This window comes from Bos grunniens, chromosome 4 (assembly GCF_055505025.1).
Source record: "Bos grunniens cultivar Pamir isolate PY7600 chromosome 4, Bosgru_T2T1.0, whole genome shotgun sequence".
NCBI classification, from domain to species: domain Eukaryota; kingdom Metazoa; phylum Chordata; class Mammalia; order Artiodactyla; family Bovidae; genus Bos; species Bos grunniens.
In genome coordinates, this window is record NC_141168.1 from 115,106,160 (window position 1) to 115,130,080 (window position 23,921).

A 23,921-nucleotide genomic window follows, 5' to 3' on the forward strand; every position below is an offset into this window, starting at 1 on the left:
CGCAGCACTGTTTATAATAGCCAGGACATGGAAGCAACCTAGATGTCCATCAGCAGATGAATGGATAAGAAAGCTGTGGTACATATACACAATGGAGTATTACTCAGCCATTAAAAAGAATACATTTGAATCAGTTCTAATGAGGTGGATGAAACTGGAGCCTATTATACAGAGTGAAGTAAGCCAGAAGGAAAAACACCAATACAGTATACTAACGCATATATATGGAATTTAGAAAGATGGTAATGATAACCCTGTATACGAGACAGCAAAAGAGACACTGATGTATAGAACAGGCTTATGGACTCTGTGGGAGAGGGAGAGGGTGGGAAGATTTGGGAGAATGGCATTGAAACATGTGAAATGTCATGTATGAAACGAGATGCCAGTCCAGGTTCAATGCACGATGCTGGATGCTTGGGTCTGGTGCACTGGGACGACCCAGAGGGATGGTATGGGGAGGGAGGAGGGAGGAGGGTTCAGGATGGGGAACACATGAGAAATAAAGGAATAAAAATTTAAAAAAAATAATAATAAAATAAAATGAGAAAAAAAAAAAAGATAGAAGTAAATGAGTGTAGCCATTTTCCAATAAAACTTTATTTACAAAAGCAGGCAGGGGCTAGATACGACCCACAGGCTGTGGTCTGCCAACCTCTGCCCTGCAAAGGGAGGCTCCTCGTCAGAAGGCTCAGGAATGTACAACTGAAATGGGGCCAAGGAAGCAATCTGCAGAGACATGGGGCTGGGACAGAATTTATGAAATTACCCTACAGAGAAGCGGGGGAAGAGAAGCCATCACAGAAGGCTGTTTTTCTACTCTCTACTGACAAACAGGGGCTTCCCTGGTGGCTCAGTGGTAAAGAATCCGCCTGCTAATACAGGAGACACAGCTTCGATCCCTGGGTCGGAAAGATCCCCTGGCGGAGGAAATGGCAACCCTCTCTAGTATTCTTGCCTGGAGAATCCCATGGACAGAGGGACCTTGTGGGCTACAACCCACAGGATCACAAAGAGTCGGATGTGACTTAGCGATTAAACAACAACTAGCAAAGAGTCTCTGGAGATCAAGATCACAAAGACAGCTTCTACAACATTTTACTTCCAATACAGGTGGGTGTGTTTTCAAAAATCAGGGAAAATGTTATAAAAGTAGAAATAAATATTTGGGTTAAATACCTGGAGATGTGCCAATAATCTTAACAACTTATCTCAAATTTACATTTAAGAATCTTGTTTCTGCATAACAGCTCAACATTCTATTCATTCTATTTTCTAGCAGTTTTGTGTGTGTATGTGTTTTGAAGCACAGCAAATGTCTTACGTATAATAAATAAAATACATCTCATAATAGGTGCATAATTCCTTTATCAATAACCTTGAGGGTACAGCTGGAAATTAAGAATGGTCTGGACTTGAGAAAGATGACACAGGGTCCAGGGTGGCTCTGTCACCAAGCCCCTTCACGTGCCTAAGGGACCCAGTCCTGATTGATCGGGCTGGATTCTCTGAGACATGAGAAACAAAGAAACTTCTTGGTTCAGAGGTTTGGGGATTTTAGAACCGCAGAGAGTGGGCTGTGGGCCTCTATCTAAAAAGCCTCAAAGACCTCTCAGGCTTCCCTGTGGCTCAGTCAGTAAAGAATCCACCTGCAATGGAGGAGATGTGGGTTTGATCCCTGAGTTGGGAAGATCCCCTGGAGAAGGAAATGGCAACCCGCTCCAGTATTCTTTCCTGGAGAATCCCATGGACAGAGGAGCCTGCAGGGTTACAATCCATGGGGTCGCAAAGAGTTGGACACGACTTAGCAACTAAATCACCAACACCAAAGACCTCTCGTTCCTAAGGGACAGATATCCATTCCCGGCCCTGGCTCTCCAGGCCAGGTGTGCTGGTCCCTGGTCCCGAAGAGGCTCTGGCACTGCCAGGCCAGAGCACCACCCCAGCTCCAGGCACACCCTGGCAGGGGGCCTCCCTGACCTCCCAGCATCTTTCCCCCACTGTCCTGTTTTACTTGCTTAAGAATCACCATCATTACTCACAAGTATCTCATACACCAGTTTCCCCAGGACTGTCTCCCTCACCAGGAGTCAGCAGGGCCCAGGAATGAACCTGCTGGAGGGGAGCTGGCACCCAGCACTGACATGGCACCCAGCTGGCGCTCACTCAACACCAAGGAATTCTGGTAACAACCCTGGGTGGGCACCTAAGACGGGGCTGGCCCCTTACCGAGCACTTCCCACACCCTTCCTCCAGTCCCACAGCACACTGACATCACTCACCCATTTTCACCAGCAGGGCCCCTGAAGCATCCCATCATTCCCCCAAGGCCATAGAACTATAACAGTACAGTTCAAAGGAAGAACCAAGGCCTTGCGGAGTGAAGCCATTCATCTCCCCTCCACCAGGTCCCCCCGCCAACCCCCACCAACCTGCCGCCAATGTCTCTGAAGCAGGAAGCAGGGTGATTAAATACACAAAATCCTTCTGGTGCTTCTGCGTCCAGAAAACACCGCCCAGCGGCTCACTGACGGAACCTGCACCTAATCCAAAAGCCACAGCGATGGCTGAGCAGCTAGAATGAGAACATGATTTGTCTGCTGAAGATCGTACAAAGAAATTCCTCTCTATAAAAACTTGGAGATTTATCTCTTTGCTGTAACGACATATTACTCAAGACTGAATGCACTGTAAATCATCCCATGTTCTGAGAAATTCTGGAACTGTCAGCTGATTTTCCAGGAACACAGGATAAGAGCTGCCAAGTTGGCCTGCTGGACTCACAGGAGCGCGACAGCGCCTGTGGAAGCCACTCAACAGCGTGACTGAGCACTTCTCCCCGGGGCGACAGGGTCTGCTGGCAGGCCCACGGTGCGGCCGCCTCCTTCTGGCTCCTGCAGAGAGCCGCGGGCAACCGGGACGCCAACTACAAACACCTCACAAGTCTGAGAAGCTGGGCACCGGCTGCAACTGGCAATCCTGCCGTCTCTGCCTGGACCAAAGGAAGTCTGAGATGCCAGGGCGATGAGCTAAGCGGGCCTCAGGCGGCTCCTTCCCTGCGCCTTGTTGAGCCCTCATGGTCTGCTCCGTGACCAGTGGAGAGAACACTCAGCTAACTTACAGGCCTATTTCCTGGGGGAAGGCTGCCCCTGAGGATCCCTGATCCGGTTTTCCTGGGAGCACTGGTGCCAAGTGTAAGGCAGAAGGCTGGGGGACAACCGGCCAAAGCTAAGTGGCCAAGTGAGGGCTGCAACCATGACCCACGGAGGCAGCTCGGAGTGTCAATCAACAGGGTGAGGCAACCCGGCCTTTTTAAGACCAAGAAAACAGTCCCACAGGAGGCAGAGGACAGGGCCTGGAAAAGCTCACCCACTGAACACGCCCGGGGTCACCAGCAAGCTTCATGGCTCTACCGAGGCTTGAGCCCTCTTTTCTCACTTGAAACTGATGGTGGCTTTGTCTCAAATTCAGTGATCACAGTGGATCCTACTCCCAGTCTGTTCCTAGTCTCCAGTCTCTCTTCCAAAATCTGTTTCTCTATGACACACACACACACACACAAATCAGGAGGACACCCCTCTGCAGCTATGATGCTATACGCAAATAATCATCACCACAACTAAACAGGATGTCACAGACGAAGAGAGAGAGACCAGCTCAGAGAAGTGCAAACATCGGATCAAGGGACTTCAAAACTTAAGACCCTGCTGGTAAATGGAGGCCAAGAGATGATTCAAGCGCTTTATGTGCTGCAAGACTCATAAGGAGAAATGCAAATTCTCTTATCCAGTCTAAAGATCTAAGGATCCAAAGTGCCCATCTACACCATAAAGCAAAGGTTCCAGCGGAAGCCTGCCTCAGGAGATACATACAGGAAACTGACTGGTGAAACTCGTCCAAGGGATACATACAGGAAACTAACTGGTGAAACTCGTCCAGCAGCCCCTGCAGAGGGGCTGGGGGGACACCCGCTGCCCCACACAGGCTGCCTGATGCTCTCAGGGTGATAAGGGCCCCACCTGTGACAGGCAGGTCACTGCCAGGCCAAGAAGCTCCTCTGACCCACTTCCCACCCTGTAAGCTCCTGTCTCTCCTTCAGCAGCCCAATGCCTGCCACCATTCCCACTCGCCATCTGGAGTTTTAGGGCCCAGCAAGGAACAACACAGGGCCTGATTCATTGCAGGCAAGTGTGCACCTCAATGACAACCCTGCAGAAAAGGATGCTGTGGCCACAGAGATGAACTCTCCCAGAGCAAGGAAGCAAGGCCATGCAGACGTGCAGGACGTGTTCACGGCCCCGCCCAGCACCTCCTCACTCATCGGCTAGGGATGGCGGGCAGGTTATGAGCTCCGCCTGCGCCCTGGCCCTTGCCAGCGCCCCCCATCAGGGTCCGCCGTCCGCGCCCCCCTACCTGGTGGTACGGATGGTGCAGGAAGGAATCTGGGCCGCCTGCTAAAGCCATCGGTTCCTCCCCGCGGTCTTCAAACCACATGGACTGCACAGGACCTGGAACAGAGACAGTCTGTGAGAAACCCAGACAGAGGGAAGGCCCACTGCTCTCTAGGGGCTCAGGGGCAGGGAGCTGACCCTGGACACCACTTGCATTCTGGGTGAGTCAGGGGACTGGCACCAACTCCACAACCTTGACCTGTGGTCATAGGGCCTGTCGGGCAGAGGTGCTCAGAGGGGTGAGCCACACAGAGAACTGAAAGCCGGACCGCTCAGCAGTCCCCATGAGTCACCTGACTCTTCTTCTGAGGACAGTTATACAACACTCTGAAGACTTTCTCATACTGTGGGCAACACAGGCTTAGCCTGCGGGGAGGTGGGGCGGGTGGTGCTGGGGCCCTCTGAGCACCACCCATGTAAATGCTGCCTTGACCAGCCACAGCCTAGAACCCTAACCCTAACCCTAGGAGGTACCCTCTCAGCAGACATCAAACCACCATACACAGATCCAACACACTCCCTGCAGGGACCGCCTTGGAGAACAGCCCTCACAGCCACAGCCTCTGGAACAGATGTGAGATGTGCCACCTCCTAGGAGTGCCAGAGCGACTTCAGCTCCGTGAAAGTGCACACTCAACTCCAACAAGGAGCCCCAGACAGGCAGGGAAGTAAGATCCCATCTTTCTCTTTAATCTCCTGTGGCACAAGCCATACATTTGATTCATACAGGATGGTCCATGAGAATTCCAGAACTGACCCCGACAAAACCCACCCCCCCAGCAACGCAGAGGACTGTCGGGGGTCGGGGGGCAGGAGGGAGGTGGGCACAGCAGCTTGGTCTGCACTGGGGACCCACCACCCGACACTCGCAGACCACAACCTCTGCAGCACACATCTTATCTTCCACATATCAGCAGAAATCAGAGTTTCATTTCCATGAAGACAGAAGACTGCTACAAATCACACTCTGGACTAGAGCAGGAGAGAGGAACCAGTATTAGAGTCAGAAAGATCCCTCACACCATTCTTCTCAGAAATCATCAGAAGTAAGAATATTTTCAGGAACAGTGGCAACAGCCATCAACAGTCTCTGTTGTGACCCACTTCAGAGACACTCAGACCCTCCTCAGCTCCCCCAGCAGCCCAAGGACCCTGAGCAATTCATAACTCCTGACCACATGAGGCTCTCTCTTGCCTCTGCATCCATAGTGTTGTTCTGAGCTCTGTCAGCTGCTATAAGTGTTACGGCCCTATAGGACTGAGCTGAGGGGTCACCTCCTCCAGGAAGTCCCCTTGGACTGTCCCTGACCAATCACCACCGCCCACGATGGTTCAGTCAGCATCCACTCTGGGCTCCTGGGCCACATGCTGGGCTCACAGCCCTCTTTCCATCTGCCACGCAGAGCTGTAAATGCCCCTGCTTGGTCTCACTCCCCACAAAGGAACCATAACCATGTGCTTACTAGTGACAGAGGCTTGCTCTGTGCAAACTCTCAGGAAGCACCAACAGAGAGACACTGGCTGTGCAGGACTTGAGTCCCTGACAGGCTTTCTGCAGCCACATTCACAGAGACAGGATGCCCAAAGGGGTTCTTGGGTCATCGGCATCACCCCATCAGATGAGGGAAAGCCAGACAGTTCCAACACCCACCCACTTTGTCCTGGGCCACCTGGAGGGACCCTTCTGCCCCACAGGTTCCCCGAGGGCACAGGCGGGTGTCCAGCATCCCCTTCAAGTAGATGGCTCAACTTCGGTTGCGTTTCAGTGAACGGCAGCCAGAGCCTCAGTGATGGGCAAACCAGGAACCAGAGCTGAGAAACCATTTTCTGATCTAATCCTCTGGGGCCTAGAAGGACTTATTTCCCTGAAGTGGCTTTACTTTGAGAGAAATAAGAAAAATTTACAAAGTGGCTCACTTATCTTAATGAAAAGTTAGAAAATCAGGGAAAAAAAGGGGACTGGAAGAAATACTGCAGGCAAAGATCTACCCAAGACAGACAGACAGATGCTGGGAGTCTTCAAAGATCTCCCTAAGACAGACAGAAAGATGCTGGGAGCCTTCACATCAGAACTGACATGTAGCAAACAAAACCCATGGAAAAGAAATTACAGAAGCCCCGTAAACAGCCCACAGAGAGGGTGAGCCAAGCGCAGGGGCGCAAAGTGACAGGAAGGTTAGGACAGAACGCAGGACACAGCGGACAGACTGGCAAAGACCAGAAACCCCAGAAAGTGTCCCAGGACAGAGCTCGTCATGGTTCAGAGTTCTCCTTCAACTCACAGGCTCAATTTTCTAGAATCCAGAATTAAAAGACTCACAGAAGGTTCTCAGAGGAAAACTGAACAATCTAGGTAGGGCATAAAATTAGGGATATTAATTTACTGCTGTTTAGTCGCTCAGTCACATCCGACTCTCTGCAACCCCATGGACTGCAGCCTGCCAGGCTCCCCTGTTCATGGAATTCTCCAGGTACCACCACTGAGATGGGTAGCCCATCCCTTCCACTCGACTCAGGGATCGAACCCACATCACCTGCATTGCAGTTGGACTCTTTACCACTGAGCCACCAGGGAAGCCCTAGGGATATTAATGCCACCAGTCAAAAGAGCAAAATTATCAAGGTAAGATCCAGTTATGGGCCGAACTGTGTCCCCTGCCCCAAACTCATCTGTTGACGCCCTTAACATCCAGGATCCTCAGAATGTTGCTGTATTTGGAGGAAAGGTCTTTAAAAAGGTAATTTTACCTTTAAAAAGGTAAAATGAGGCATTACTGTGGACCCGAATTCAACAAAGGAGATGAGGACACAGACGCACGTGGACGGAGGACCACGTGAGGACCCGGAGAAGACGGCCATACACACGCCAGGAGAGAGGCCTCGGGGGAAGCGGCCCTGCCCACACCTTGACCTCAGGCTCCCCACCTCCAGCTATGAGAAAACAAACTCCTGTTGTTTAAGCCACCGAGTCTCTGGTTCTTTGTTATGGTAGTTCTAGAAAACGATTACAGACCGAAAATTCTTAAAACACCACCAAACTGTCACCATAGCTAAGAGGAACAGAAGCACCCTAAGCCTGTAACATTTACCACCAGTCATTTACGTTTTCCACAAGGTCTCTGGGATTCTTTAAAAATCAGCACAGAAACGCAGGAATGGCCCACGAGAGGCTGCTGGGCTGGAGAGACTTGGTGATGACAAGATGGCAGGGGTGGGGGCGGGGGGAGGAGTTTGTCCCCAGAGCAAGACGGGTGAGGCCACCGCAGGAGACGGCAGCCCACAGGCCTCCAGGCTCCCCCAGCTCCAGGAGCCAATCTGCCCCGTGGCAGTCAGTCTCACGTGCCCTTCTGTCCAGGCTCTACCACCCAGCCCTTTGATCAGACTCCAAAGTAGCTTTGTTCCAAAGGCATTCTGGAGACATGGTAACATCTGCAGTCACTTGGCCCGAATTCCCGAACACAGCGGGGTGGCCCCTCATCCCATGTGCTGGAGGCCTTGAGGGCAAAGACTGTAAAGGAGCAAAGACTCCAGGTTTCCTGGAGAAGAAAGAATCTGGCCTCAAGGCTGCAGCGAACTCCTGCCCCACGGATCAGACTTGCCAGACTATCAGTGGAGCCAGTTCCTTCAATCTCCTTAGACACACATGCATGGTCAGTTTCACTGAACAGCCATGACCTCTTCACCCCAAGCACTTGCGGCATGATCCCAGGACCGTACCATGATGCCTCTTTGGGCCTCCCCACCACAAACACACGGCCACACGGGTCTGACGGCTCCATCGACCACCACTCAGCCCGCCTGCACGGCCTGCCCACCTCCCGGCCGCTTCCCCAGCACTCCTGCCGTCTTCCACCCTGACTGCAGCCTCACTCTCCTGGGCTCAGTTTCTCTCCCTGCACCCCCTCCCAGTGGCCTAGGGGAGGGGTCAGTGCCCTCTTGGCCCCTTGAGGACCCTCTCGGCACCTCTCCACCATCAGGCTGTCCGTGGCCCCTGCCTTCTCGTGCCGGCACTGCCCACTCTGTCCCCAGCTCACTTGGTATGTCTTGCCTGCCTTGCTGTGCAGGCCTTCAGGAACTCCTGGATGTTTTCAGCAAACAGAAACACATGACTTTCCCCTTGAGTTTCAAATTTAGTGGGTGTTAAGAATTCTGAAAATTTTAAATATGTCAGTTTTATTACCTAAATGTCACCTTTGAAAGACTCTGTTTGCCAGATGGAATTGCTTCTCAGCCAGAAAAATATATATTCCATAAGCTCTGTCGAGTAGGTTCTTAGTGAAAAGAAAACCATAGTTACACATAGCAAAAGGTTTGGATTAACTGGCCTCTGATAAGATGTATCAAACCCAAAGCTAACATCAAATTCAGTGATGAAAGATGGAAAGCTTTTCCCTCTAAGATCACAAACGAGGTACCTATGATCCTTTCATCACTTCTACTGAGCGAACGATAGGAAATTCTAGCCAGAGCCATCAAGTGAAAAAGGAAAACAGGAAAAGAAGAACTAAAGTTATCTCTGTTCACAGAGGACATGATCTTATCTGCAGAAAATCCTAACAGTTACAAACACTTACAAACACACACCACCCTCCCAGAGCTAATGAATAAATTCATCAAGGTTACAGGATACAAAAATCAACATGCAAAAATCCCATGTGTTTCTAAACACCAACAATGAAAAGGAGATCAAGAAAACAACTCCATTCAAAATAGCAACAATAATAATTAAGAATAAATTTAACCTAGGAGGCAAAAGACTTGTGCACCAATTATCAACAATTACCAAATGTTGCTATAAGAATATAAAGATGCTGTAAGGAAAACATTATGTATTCATAAGTTGAAACATTTAATATTGCTAAGATGAAAAAAACTATCCAAAGCAATTTACAGATTGAATGCAATCATTACCAAAATCTCACTGGCAGTTTTGCAGGGATCAATATATCTTTCTACAATTCCTAAGGATTCTCATGGGACCCCAAGTAACCAAAAACATCTTGGAAAAGAAGAACACAGTTGGAGGATTCACATTGCCTAATTTCAGAACTCACTACAAAACTGTGGTGCTTAAGACAGTGTAATTACCAGTGTAAGGTCAGACATGGACTAATAGGACAGAACAGACAGACCAGAAATAAACACTCACACAAATGCTGGACTGATTTTCAATAAAGGTCCAAAAACTATTTAATGGGGAACAGGACAGTCTTTTCGAAAATTGGTTCTGGGAAACTAGATATCCGCATGCAAAAGAATAAAGTTGGATGTTTACCTTACCATACAAACAAAAACTAATTAAAAAATGGATCAAGGACTTAAAGCTATAAAACTCTTGGAAAGAAACATAAGGAAAATTTTTTATGATATTGGATGTGACAATGATTTCCAGGATATGACTCCAAAAGTGAAGTCACTCAGTCGTGTCCGACTCTTTGTGACCCCATGGACTGTAGCCTACCAGGCGCCTCTGTCCATGAGATTTTCCAGGCAAGGGTACTGGAGGGGGTTGTCATTTTCCTTCTCCAGGGGATCTTCCCAACCAAGGGATCGAACCCAGGCCTCCCGCATTGGAGGCAGACGCTTTACCGTCTGATGACTCCAAAGGCATTTGCAAAAAACGAAAATCACAGAAACTGGGCTTCATCAGAATTAAAAACTTTTGTGCAAAGGACATTCTCAAGAGTGAAAAGATCCAAGAAAGGGAAAAAAAAATAGTTACAAATGATATATTTGATAAGGGCTTAATATCCAAAATAATACAACCACAATAAAAAAAGGGCCGAGGACTTGACGCTTCTCCAAAGAAGATACACAAATGATCAGTAAGCATGAAAAGATGCTCAACATCATTAGTCATTAGGGAAAGGCAAATCAAACCACAATAAGACACCATAAAAATAATAAACATGGCGAGGATATGGAGAAATTGGAACCCTTCTGCATTGCTAGTAAAAATGTAGAATGGTACAGCCTCCATAATAAATGGTATGTATATTCCTCAAAGAATTAAACATAGAATTAGCATAAGTTCCAGCAATTCTATCTCTGGGTATACACCCAAAAGAATCAGAAGTACCTGTATATCCATGTTCAAAGCAGCACTATTTACAGTAGCCAAAAGATGGGACTAAACCAAATATCCACTGACAGATGAATGGCTAAGCAAAATTACTGTAAACAAACAATGAGCTATTATTCAGCCTTGAAAAAGAATGATATTTTGATACATGCTACAACATGGATGAAACTTAAAGACATTATGGTAAGGGAAATAAGCCAATTACAAAGTACAAATACTGTATGATCTTACTTATATGAGTTAACACCTAGTTTAAAGACAAAACATAGTAGCGATCAGGGTCTAGTAGGAGGAGGGTTTGTTTAAAGGGCACAGAATTTCCATTTGGGATAATGAAATGGTTCTGGAAACAGCAGTGATGTTTACACAACATTATGAATGCACTTAATTCCACTGAGTTGCACACTTAAAAACAGCTGAAATGGCAAATTTTGTTTTTCATATTTTATCCCCATGTTGCAAAAAATTACTGAAAAGTTGGTTATTCAGTGAGCGTCCTTTAATAAAATTAACAACTTCCACTAATTTTTTTTTTTTTTTATATAACCAATAGAGTTGGCAGAATTTCTTAGGATGCTAAAGCTTGGGGCTGTATAAAGTAGTGATTCTAAATACTTCTTTCTTTAGTCAAGTTTGTACATTTCCATGTGTCTTGACCAACAATACAATCTCTCAGTTCTGCGATTCTGTGTAACCCAGCTGTCTGGGAGGGGAAATGGAATCCATCCAGCCAGGTCCTGCATAAAAATCATCTTACCATCCATACCTGACAAAGACTAAAAGTTCTAATATTATCCTACTCTCATGGAGACTGAAAAACTTGTACCATCTCTGGACAGGCAACCTCAATCTTCTTCTTTTCTTTTAAAGTATAGTTGATTTTCCATATTGTGTTGATTTCTGCCATACAGAAAAGTGATCCCATTATACATAGTGATATGTATTCTTTTTCATATTCTTTTCCATTATGGTTATCACAGGATATTGAATACAGTTCCCTGTGCTATACAGTAAGACGCTGTTTATCCATCCTGTATGTAACAGTCTGCTTCTGCTAACCCCAAACTTCCAACCCACCCTGCCCCAGTGGCAACCCCAAGTCTGTTCTCCATGTCTGGGCGTTTGAGAAAGTGTTTCTTCTAAATGTCCTACAACAGCACAGAAGTTCTGATAGACTGTGCTACATTAAAGCATTTAAATGTTAAATCATCGGTGGAGTTAACAAGAACAGTGTGCTTATACAGATAAACAGGAACAGCTTCCAAAGCAGGTTGATATTGCAACTGTGTATCTATGATGATAAAAGGCATCTCATGAACAGGTGTAGAATGACTAAGAGACTGTACCAAACTATTGTCTCACTCTTTCGATTCAAGGGGTTCATTGGCAAGTTTTGCTCACTGTCACAGTTCCACACAACCCTTTATTCTGGAAGTTAAGTCCTCTTTTGCACGAATTCCAATGTAAATAATGTATGCCACATTTTGACTGAGTTTTTTTTTTTTTTTTTTTTTTAAATTTTTCTTGCCCCACCAGCGGGAGGCGCAGCCCGGGGCGCTTGGCTCCGCGCACCGCTGCGGAACTCAGCGTGCTGCTCCCTCCTCCGCCGGGATCCCCCTTGACTGAGTTTTGAACTTGTGATAAAAACTCAGATACTCTTCTTCATAAAACTTGCACTTCTTCCCTTATTGGGCTGTAGTTCAGAAAAACAGTTCAGGCAAAGTCAAAAGTTTGCTGATTCCAGAGTCAACATTTTTCTTAATACTGTAAATATTTACACTTCTGGATGGACCCAGCAGCTGAACTTGAACATGGCTTTGTTCTTTGCATTTCATGTTTATTTTTTTTCCACTTTAGGGCAATGTGTACTAAATTAAAATGATACAATGGTCATAAACTTGAAAAATGCTGCACTCAATAACACGTTTTCTGAAACGTACATGGGGTATTCCCACCAGAAACTCTGGAGACTCCAGCAGATGTGGATGAAGTGATTATTTATGCTTTTCAGGTCACAACCAGCTACACATGATGCTCGTGGTAGATGTAAGGTGTTCTGATCCACCCTGCCGTGAGGGTGACGTTGACACGAGAAGGTCAACCATGGGAGACACTGGGTGGTTCCCGCAGCCCCCAGACACCCTAGCTCAGCCGGTGTGGAGCCTCCACGCAGTCCACCCCGATTCTTCGCCTTCTGCTCTATTTTCCTCATTAAACATGCTTTTCATCTTGACTTGACTTCCAGGCACAGCGATGGGTTGCAACCCAGAATGTGAAAACGGGTCAGGTCGGGGCCTGCGGCCAACACCCACCTGCAGCATCCATGGGCTGTCCTCCTGCAGCTTGGAGGCAGCTGCCCTCTGATTGCTCCATTCCCCCACCCCAGTACCTCTCCTTCTGGGCATCAGCTCCTACCTCCATCTCCAACCCACTCCTACAAAAAGACCATGACATCTAAGGCAACCGGCCACTCCCAGGACCCCTGAATCCCGACTGTGTAAATGGTCCCTTGCTCTGTTTAGGTAACCACACATTCAAGATGTGCATTTAGTACTGTGGGGAAAGTCTGCTACATGTCAACAGGAAATGTTCATAATCTCCAGAGCATCTGATTCATACATTCTCTTCTCTCTCCCCAAGCGCCACCCCTCTTGCAGGACCCTCAGAACAGTCAGCGTGCCTGCCTCTGCCGACCCCTCAGCACACGGTCCAAGTTTACTGGCCTGTCACCTTTGGCCACAGTGACAGCCAGCACTGGACATTCACCCAGAATTCCTTGTGGGGTGTTTTAAACCCCTCCTCATTCAAGAATTCAGCCTTGAATTCTGCCACACCCGGACAGCACACGGTAGGGCTTCAGGAAGGATTTGTCAACTATTAGTTGGCTCAGTGAAAAAAAGTGAAAGTGAAAGTCACTCAGTCGTGTCCAACTCTGCGACCCCATGAAGTATACAGTCCATGGCATTCTCCAGGCCAGAATACTGGAGTGGGTAGCTGCTCCCTTCTCCAGGGGATCTTCCCAACCCAGGGATCGAACCCAGGTCTCCTGCACTGCAGGTGGATTCTTGCTATTAGAAGGTTAAACAGCATCATGATATGATATATATGATAGCATAAAACTAAATAGTATAATTGTAGTCATCATTCCATAGTAAGTCAAGTAATTACACAGTACAACAAACTTAGATGGTTTTATATGTCAATTATATCTCAATAAAACTGGAAAAATTAATTTAAAAATTTTTTAAAAATCGAAAAGAGAAGCTTCAAATCCTAAAATAAATCACTGCAGGATTTGTTAAAAAGAAATCTGTACCTCACATAAAAGCCTGCTCCTTACTGGGAAAACAATGTAACTGAGCGATGCTCATGATATATTAAGATAATCACTTGCAGAACTGAAAGGAGAATATTCGCATTTTACATCATAATAAGAGGATAAAAGGAAACTAATAATACTTGAAACATCAAAGGGAATTAGAAAATGGGCAGATGAAGAAGCATTCAAACTAGAAACAACTGTTCAGAAGACGGAGGACATGGAGCAATAAATGTCAACTGTCCAATTTCCTTCTTTTCAAACAAAAATATTCCGATGTTAAAAAAAAGAAAAAATACCCAGGGCAAATTGAAATTGGAAATTTGCTTTAAAAAGAGAGCTAGGAAAGGGAGACACAGAGACAGAGCAGGCAAAGACACAAGAACAAAACACACACTCAAAAACCGCAACAACGGTGACGGCAGTGAGAGAAAAGTATGATTAAAGCAAAGAAACACCAGTCCCCATAGACTGCAGTAGAGTGAGCAACAGACGAAAGCAGTGTTAGGTCTCTACTCTCCAAGTAACAAATCCACACAAAAGTGAATCTTAAATTATAAAAATGGATGTTATGCTTCAGGAAAAAGTTTACGTTAAAAGCCAACCAACCAACCAGAACTCTGACATCTACAAGAAGAAATGGACAAAAAGTGTGTGCGCTTGGACACTTGTGCTCATCACTTCAGGCGAAAGAAGGAATCAAACTGGGATAAAAAGAATACACAACACTGCACCAAGAAAGAGAATTCATGAATATGTATGAAAAGTGGGCATCTGCAAATATTTACAAATACCCGTGAAGTTTTAAAAATACTGCCACAAAAACATCAGTGCATTTTGCTAACACATCCAGGTCTCTGAGCTAAGGGACACCTGTGCTGAACTCCTTCCACCCAGCCACATAAAGGCACAGACCTGACTTCTCTTGTCCCAGGGCGGACACAGGGAAAGCCAACCACCAGCCAACCCGCCCTGAGCCAGAGCCAAACACAACACAAGGAGAAACTTTAAAGTACATGTAAAAAGCAACAACTCAGCCACCCGAAAATTAAAAACAATCCCTGGCCTCAATAGCTGGTCGAGGAGGAAATTAATATAAGAACAGTCTCCGGACAATTAGGTCAATGAATACCATCCCTCATGGAGAGAGGTAACATGAAGCAGGAGAAACAACAGGACAAAGGCCACGATTCTTGCACCATCCACAAAAGGAAAAAGGCATTAAATGAAAAATGTGAATCCAGTCTTGAAGCAGAAGGCAGGAAATTTGGTCAAAAAAAAAAAAAAAAAAGGAGAAACCGAAACATGATGAAATTTATGAAAATCCAAGAATTTATTATCCAAGAAAGATAATAAAAGACAAATCTTTTAAGAATTTTAAAACCCACCTAAAATTAAAATAAAATTTTTATTTTAAACTTTATAATATTGTATTAGTTTTGCCAAACATCAAAATGAATCCACCACAGGTAAAATTCAAAATTAAAATAAAATTTTAAAATTCAAAATTAAAATTTTTAAATTCAAAATTAAAATAAAATTTTAATTGAAAAAAAAAGGACTGTGATGATTTCTTTTAATCATACAGTAATTCTATGGACATTAGTAAAGATATCTGGTGGCACAATGGTACAGAATCCACCTGCCAATGCAGGAGACATAAGAGACACAGGTTCAATCTCTGGGTTGGGAAGATCTCCTGGAGAAAGAAATGGCAACCCACTCCAGTACTCTTGCCTGGAGAATCCCATGAACAGCAGAGCCTGGTGGGCTACAGTCCCTGGGGTCGCACAGAGTCGAACATGACTGAGCGTGTACACATGCATGCAAAGAAAGAAATCTGGTAATGTCCATGGAACTATAACTTTAATTTAAAGTACATACCAAAATCAGAATAAACTAAAAAAGAAACCTTAAGATAGAGGGTCCCTCGAGTCAAGGCTATAATGGTCATGTATGGATGCGAGAGTTGGACTATAAAGAAAGCTGAGCACCGAAGAATTCATGCTTTTGAACCGTGGTGTTGGAGAAGACTCTTGAGAGTCCCTTGAACTGCAAGGAGATCCAACCAGTCCATCCTAAAGGAGATCAGTCCTGGGTGTTCATTGGAAAGACTAATGTTGAAGCTGAAACTCAAATACTTTGGCCACCTGATATGAAGAACTGACTCATTGGAAAAGACCCTGATGCTGGGAAAGATTGAGGGCAGGAGGAGAAGGGGACGACAGAGGATGAGATGGCTGGATGGCATCACCGACTCTATGGACATGGGTTTGGATGGACTCTGGGAGTTGGTGATGGACAGGGAGGCCTGGTGGCTGCAATTCATGGGATCGCAAAGAGTTGGACACGACTGAACTGAACTGAACTGAAGATAGAAAACATCATAGATGCAATTACATAAAACCCACCCTCCTTCCACATGTGTTTTTCCAATATAAACAGTGCCATGAATGTGTTTAGACCAGGCCCTGGGCTAAGCATGTCTATGAATGCGTGTGTGTATGATTACCATTGTTTACATGAGGAAATGAAGCAAGATGGTCAGGGTCCCAGAGCGAGTGATGGGAAGACCTGAAGGTAGTAAGACACTCTGGTCCAGAAGCCCACTTTCTTAACTAGAACCCTATAGTCCTGTGGTTTTCAATTATGAACAGACAGCACAGGCATCATTTGGGAACTCGTTACAAAGCAAATTTTAGCCAAGACCGAGACGGACTAAATCAGAGACTCTGGGGTTGGGGCCTGCAGGACCACGTGTGCTTCAGGACTGCCAGGTGGTGCACATGGGCTGCCCTGGCCCCACCACTGGGCTGTGCCGCAAACCCCTTCAGGGAGCTCCTAAAACTCCAGGACTGGGCTGCACCCCTGACCAGAGAAAGCACGACTTCACAGCAGGGGAGGGGCCCTGTTTTAAGCTGCCAGAGTATTTCTGATATTGAGAACCACCAGGCTCATCTCTTTGTTTTACAATTATTATTCCTTTTTAAATAATGTCTGCTAGGGGGAAAAAATGGAAGAAAACTGCAAGAAAGCTTTGAGGAATTACACCTCTGTAGGGGCCGGGGAAGTGGAATCCATGGCTCTGAAGCTGTTTGAAGTGAAACATACACTACACTCTGTCTGAATGCTGAGGGCTAGATTCCCAACTGGAGGCTTGTGCCTTGTATGTTTTTGCCTTTTAAACATTTTTTCCTATGCAAATATAAAGAATTCCTTTTAGAATGCCATTTTAGCCTTTTTCCACCAGGCATCGGTAGAAGCAGGGCAGGACACAGGTTAAATAGCCGTTAGAACCACCTGCAGCAAAGAATGACTCCATCATTTAAAATTGTGTGTCCTGAAAGACAAAGCTCTAAACCTGACCCCATGTGTGTGACCAGGACCTTAGGACTTCACATTTTCAGTACTTTGAAAGAGACTTGTCTGAAATACACTACTTGAACTGTATGATATGACTTACATGAAGAATCTAAAAATTACAATAAACCAGCAACCTGAAAGTCTCTTGGACTGCAAGGAGATCAAATCAGTCAATCCTAAAGGAAATCAACCCTAAATATTTATTGGAAGGACTGATGCTAAAGCTGAAGCTCCAATACTTTGGCCACCTGATGTGAAAAGCTGACTCATTGGAAAAGATCCTGATGCTGGAAAAGACTGAGGGCAGAAGAAGCGGATGACAGAGGATGAGATGGCTGAATAGCAACATCAACTCAGTGGACAAGAGTCTGAGCAAACTTCGGGAGACAGTGAAGGACAGGGAGGCTGGATGTGCTACAGTCTATGGGACTGCAGAGTCGGATGTGACTGAGTGAGACGGAACAACAGCAAACTACTATAACAATAAAGAGGCAGACTCATGGTAAACTTGGTAAACTAATGGTTACCAAGGGGTGTCGGCGAGGGCCAATATAGGAGCAAGGGATTAACAGGTATGAACTATTGTATATAAAATAATCTACAAATATTTCATAATCACCCTAAATAGAGCATAACCTTTAAAAATTGTGACTCACTATATTGTACACCTATAACATATATCCTACTGTACAGCAACTACCCTTCAATTAAAAAAGAAAAATAGGCTATTTGAGTCCCAAGTCCTTCATCCCTAGGTGGGCTGCTCAGCATCCTGATAGAAAATCAGTGGGATTTTCAGATGAACACATGACCGTGAGTCACGAGGATGACACACGGTAGGAACATGCAGCCCCACTGCAGCCCGCTTGATGCTGGCCATGCCCCTGTCTGCATTTACCTGTGTGAAGCATGGAATCCTTTCCACATTCCCCGTCAAGACACTATTACTGTCCCAGCCCAACAGACCTGGAGACAGAGAGTGATCAGCCCGCTGGTCATTGCACAGCCACCTCACCAGCCTGGCTCTGCCCAAAGCTGGGGATCAGATGCAAACTCCCCAGGAATGGGACTCGGGTATGCGGCCTGGAGGGGCCAACGTGAGACCCCTGACCCTTGTGCTGCCCTAACCCTGGCACTGGGCTTGGGGACACTCTCCTCCACCCCAGTCCTCCCCACGGTGCGAGCAGGTGGACCTGGAGGTCATGTGTCAACTCTCCAATGTTCCAGTGAGGAAGGAAGGGCCTGCCTGACAAGGTGGCATCACTGGGCAGTTAGGAGATGAAAGGAGGAGGACAGTCCAGGGATGGGGAGGTGGCACAGGACACGCGCCCTGCAACTTCACCGACGCAGGCCTGGGGGCAGCAGTGGACACCAACAGGAACCTACACAAACACCACACAAGGTCCTGCTCACATCCACGTCCGTGGAGACACCCACCCACCCTGGGTAAGTGTGCGCAGAGGACAGGCAACACCCACACAGGGCAATGAACCCTGGACAACATGACACCTACGAGTGCAGTCATCCCAACGTCTCACACACGGACACCAGCTCTGCGATGCTCGGTGACCTGCCCAGGGCCACAGAGGGACACGAGAGCTCATGTGCAGGAAACCTCTGCAGGCCTGAGAGTCAGAGCAAAGGAAGGACAGGGCGCCCCCCACATCTGGACACCCTGTCTGCTTGTGACTGGGGCACCCTGGAGAGGGCAGGATGGGGCAAGAAGAAAAGCCATTATAATTTGAAATTGAAAATGAGGATTAATTACATACAGATCTAAAATTGGGGCCCTTTGAAAATAACTTACGTTCATATACATATATATATATAAATTCATTAAAATTTTATTTTCACTATTGGCATCATCACTTATGATAACCCTGATCCTTGAGTTTTACGACTCACTATAAACTAACTGCCTCTTGGTACCTTCCAAGGGATAGTTCTTTGTACATGAAAACTATAAAAAGAGAAACAGAAATTAAGAGACTAAATCAATGAAGTCAAAAAGGAAAAATGACCACGATGCCACCCACATTACCAGCCACAGCCCCCACCACCCCAGCAGCACAGTCATCAGAAAAACTAAGGCTACGCTACAAAACAGCCCCTGATTTAAATACTTTATAAAATACGGACACTCCAAAATCCTTCCAGTCAACGTCGAAGAGGAAAGCACTTGTCCCTATAATAAAACTCAGATTACTGAAAAGAGACTTCTTTTCTTGTAAAGAAACTTGAAAAGAAAGCCCCAAGAAGTTATACCTAAATCACATTTTCCAGATTCTGCACTCAGGTTTCTGGTAAAAATACGGCAGGTGATGGCGACAGATCTTCTTAGTTTCCTTCTTTCAATGATTCTCATAAAGGCCTGGGATTCCCTCTCATCAGCTTCAGCGTCAGTCCTTGCAATGATTATTCAGGGTTGATTTCCCTTAGGATTGACTGGTTTGATCTCCTTGCTGTCCAGCGGACTGTCAAGAGTCTGCAGCATCACATTTCAAAAGGACCAATTCTTCGGAACTCAGCCTACTTTACGGTCCAATTCTCACACTTGGACATGACTACTGGAAATGGCTTTGAGTCTATGAGACCTTTGTTGGCAAAGTGATGTCTCTGCTCTTCAATATGCTACCTAGGTCATAGCTTTCCTTCCAAGCAGCAAGTGTCTTTTAATTTCAAGTCTGCAGTCACTGTCTGCAGTAATTTTGGAGTCCAGGAAAATAAAATCTGTCACTGCTTCCACTATTTGCCATGAAGTGATGCAACAGGGTGCCATGATCTTATTTTTTTAAGGTTGAGTTTCAAGCCAGCTTTTTCACTCTCTTCTTTCACCCTCTTCAAGAGGTGCTTCAGTTCCCGTCAAAAGAGGAAAGGATAAAGAACATGTGGTATATATACAATGAAATTTCAGTTCAGTTCAGTCACTCAGTCATGTCCGACTTTTTGCGACCCCATGAATCGCAGCACGCCAGGCCTCCCTGTCCATCACCAACTCCGGGAGTTCACTCAGACTCATGTCCATCGAGTCAGTGATGCCATCCAGCCATCTCATCTTCTGTGTCCCCTTCTCCTCCTGCCCCCAATCCCTCCCAGCATCAGAGTCTTTTCCAGTGAGTCAACTCTTCGCATGAGGTGGCCAAAGGATTGGAGTTTCAGCTTTAGTGTCAATCCTTCCAAAGAAATCCCAGGGCTGATCTCCTTCAGAATGGACTGGTTGGATCTCCTTGCAGTCCAAGGGACTCTCAAGAGTCTTCTCCAACATCACAGTTCAAAAGCATCAATTCTTCAGCGCTCAGCCTTCTTCACAGTCCAATTCTCACATCCATACATGACCACAGGAAAAACCATAGCCTTGACTAGACAAACCTTTGTTGGCAAAGTAATGTCTCTGCTTTTGAATATGCTATCTAGGTTGGTCATAACTTTCCTTCCAAGGAGTAAGCGTCTTTTAATGTCATGGCTGCAGTCACCATCTGCAGTGATTTTGGAGCCCCAAAAAATAAAGTCTGACGCTGTTTCCACGGTTTCCCCATCTATTTCCCATGAAGTCATGGGACTGGATGCCATGATCTTGGTTTTCTGAATGTTGAGCTTTAAGCCAACTTTTTCACTCTCCACTTTCACTTTCATCAAGAGGCTTTTGAGTTCCTCTTCACTTTCTGCCATAAGGGTGGTATCATCTGCATATCTGAGGTTATTGATATTTCTCCCGGCAATCTTGATTCCAGCTTGTGTTTCTTACAGTCCAGCGTTTCTCCCAGTCCAGCGTTTCTCATGATGTACTCTGCATAGAAGTTAAATAAGCAGGATGACAATATACAGCCTTGATGTACTCCTTTTCCTATTTGGAACCAGTCTGTTGTTCCATGTCCAGTTCTAACTGTTGCTTCCTGACCTGCATACAAAGTTCTCAAGAGGCAGATCAGGTGCTCTGGTATTTCCATCTCTTTCAGAATTTTCCACAGTTTACTGTGATCCACACAGTCAAAGGCTTTGACATAGTCAATAAAGCAGAAATAGATGTTTTTCTGGAACTCTCTTGCTTTTTCCATGATCCAGCAGATGTTGGCAATTTGATCTCTGGTTCCTCTGCGTTTTCTAAAACCAGCTTGAACATCAGGAAGTTCACGGTTCACATATTGCTAAAACCTGGCTTGGAGACTTTTGAGCATTACTTTACTAGCGTGTGAGATGAGTGCAATTGTGCAGTAGTTTGAGCATTTTTTGGCATTGCCTTTCTTTGGGATTGGAATGAAAACTGACCTTTTCCAGTTCTGTGGCCACTGCTGAGTTTTCCAAATTTGCTGCCATATTGAGTGCAGCACTTTCACAGCATCATCTTTCAGGATTTGGAATAGCTCAACTGGAATTCTATCACCTCCACTAGCTTTGTTCATAGTGATGCTTTCTAAGGCCCACTTGACTTCACATTCTAGGATGTCTGGCTTGAGGTCAGTGATCACACCATCATGATTATCTGGGTCGTGAAGATCTTTTTTGTACAGTTCTTCTGTGTATTCTTGCCATCTCTTCTTAATATCTTCTGCTTCTGTTAGGTCCATACCATTTCTGTCCTTTATCGAGCCCATCTTTGCATGAAATGTTCCTTTGGTATCTCTGATTTTCTTGAAGAGATCTCTAGTCTTTCCCATTTTGTTGTTTTCCTCTATTTCTTTGCACTGATTGCTGAGGAAGGCTTTCTTACCTTTTCTTGCTATTCTTTGGAACTCTGCATTCAGATGTGTATGTCTTTCCTTTTCTCCTTTGCTTTTCACTTCTCTTCTTTTCACAGCTATTTGTAAGGCCTCCCCAGACAGCCATTTTGCTTTTTTTCATTTCTTTTTCTTGGGCATGGTCTTGATCCCTGTCTCCTGTACAATGTCACGAACCTCTGTCCATAGTTCATCAGGCACTCTATCAGATCTAGTCCCTTAAATCTATTTCTCACTTCCACTGTATAATCATAAGGGATTTGATTTAGGTCATACCTGAATGGTCTAGTGGTTTTCCCTACTTTCTTCAATTTAAGTCTGAATTTGGTGTCCGAGGTCAGGGGCGGCGACGAGAGGAGTTACCCCGTGTCCAAGGTCAGGGGCAGCAGCCGAGAGTGCCAGACTGCGACGGCACAGGAACGGCCAAGAGGAGCTACCCCACGTCCGAGGTCGGTGGGGGGCGGCTGAGAGGAGATACCCCATGCCCTTAAGCCCAAGGTCAGGGGTGGCAGCCGGGAGAAGATACCCCACGCTCTTAAGCCCGAGGCCAGGGGCGGCGGCCGGGAGGACCAACCCCATGCAGTGGCTGCACAGGCACAGGAAGGCCTAGAGGAACTATCGATACCACGTTGAAGGTCAGGAGGGGCGGTGGTGAGGAGATACCCCTCGTCCAAGGTAAGGAGCATTGGCTGCGCTTTGCTGGAGCAGCCGTGAAGTGATACCCCACGCCCAAGGTAAGAGAAACCCAAGTAAGACGGTAGGTGTTGCAAGAGGGCATCAGAGGGCAAACACACTGAAACCATACTCACAGAAAACTAGTCAATCTAATCACACTAGGACCACAGCCTTGTCTAACTCAATGAAACTAAGCCATACCCGTGGGGCAACCCAAGATGGGCGGGTCATGGTGGAGAGATCTGACAGAATGCGGTCCACTGGAGAAGGGAATGGCAAACCACTTCAGTATTCTTGCCTTGAGAACCCCATGAACAGTATGAAAAGGCAAAATGATAGGATACTGAAAGAGAAACTCCCCAGGTCAGTAGGTGCCCAATATACTACTGGAGATCAGTGGAGAAATAACTCCAGAAAGAATGAAGGGATGGAGCCAAAGTAAAAACAATACCCAGAAACCAATACAACACTGCTAATCAACTGTACTTCAACTCAGCTCAGTTGCTCAGTCATGTCCGATTCTTTGCAACCCCATGGACTGCAGCATGCCAGGCTTCCTTGTCCATAACCAACTCCCGGAGCTTGCTCAAACTCATGTCCATCAAGTCGGTGATGCCATCCAACCATCTCATCCTCTGTTGTCCCCTTCTCCTCCTGCCTTCAATCTTTCCCAGCATTGGAGTCTTTTCTGATAGTTTAAGCACATAAGTAAATAAGCACATCAACAAGGCATTTCCCTAGGGTGGTGCTCTAAGGTACTGGGGTGAAGAGGAATGGAGAAAGCTGGGGGAGGAGACCTCTTAGCAGAGTACTGACAGCCGCAGCGGGGCTGCTCTCAGGGACCGGAAACTGGGTTGGGGGTGGAGGCTTAACCTTCCATGGAAGACCCTTTGGACCTGTAAAATGTTGTGCGAGTATCTGAACCACCTACCCCTCAAAATAAATGAACACAATCTCTATGTTTAAATTCTGAAAAGAACTGATGCAGCTCAAGCTCCTGAAACTTTGCTACGATTTGCGGTGAACTCAGCAAGGCATATCATTCTTTTCGGCTCTCATAGTATCAGATTCATATTCACTGTGGGTCAGAACAGCAAGCCTTGCTTCTGATCAGGCCACAGAGCAGTGAGGTGCAGAGCTCAGGATCTGAAGAGCATTTCCGAGAGGGCCCTGGGCAGGCCAGCTGCAAAGATGCCAACCAGCAGTGTGTCCTGTGTTTGCCTGTTTCTGTCAGTTCTGACCAGTACAGACGTTGGACTTACTCTTAAACTTCATGGTCCTTTCACCACAGCAGGCAGCAGAAAGTGTGTGATTCT

General features: G+C 46.3%; 1 protein-coding gene across 16 annotated transcripts in view; it reads right to left on the reverse strand.

The window, feature by feature from the left end:
- The window catches only part of GRB10 (growth factor receptor bound protein 10), a 223,642-nt gene that overhangs the window by 139,897 nt on the left and 59,824 nt on the right, over positions 1-23,921 (reverse strand). For 13 of the 16 annotated variants that reach the window (XR_015163032.1, XR_015163033.1, XM_086398021.1 and 10 more), the window contains one exon: positions 4,414-4,508. The exons of 2 other annotated variants lie outside the window; for them this stretch is intronic. Coding sequence is in view for 7 of the 14 variants with exons in the window: in XM_086398021.1 (XP_086254147.1) it covers positions 4,414-4,494 (81 nt within the window). In the remaining 7 variants the exon portion in view is untranslated. Of the gene's footprint in view, positions 1-2,432; positions 2,458-4,413; positions 4,509-23,921 lie in introns of those variants that run through there. One more of the 16 variants, XM_086398028.1, reaches the window with a different exon arrangement.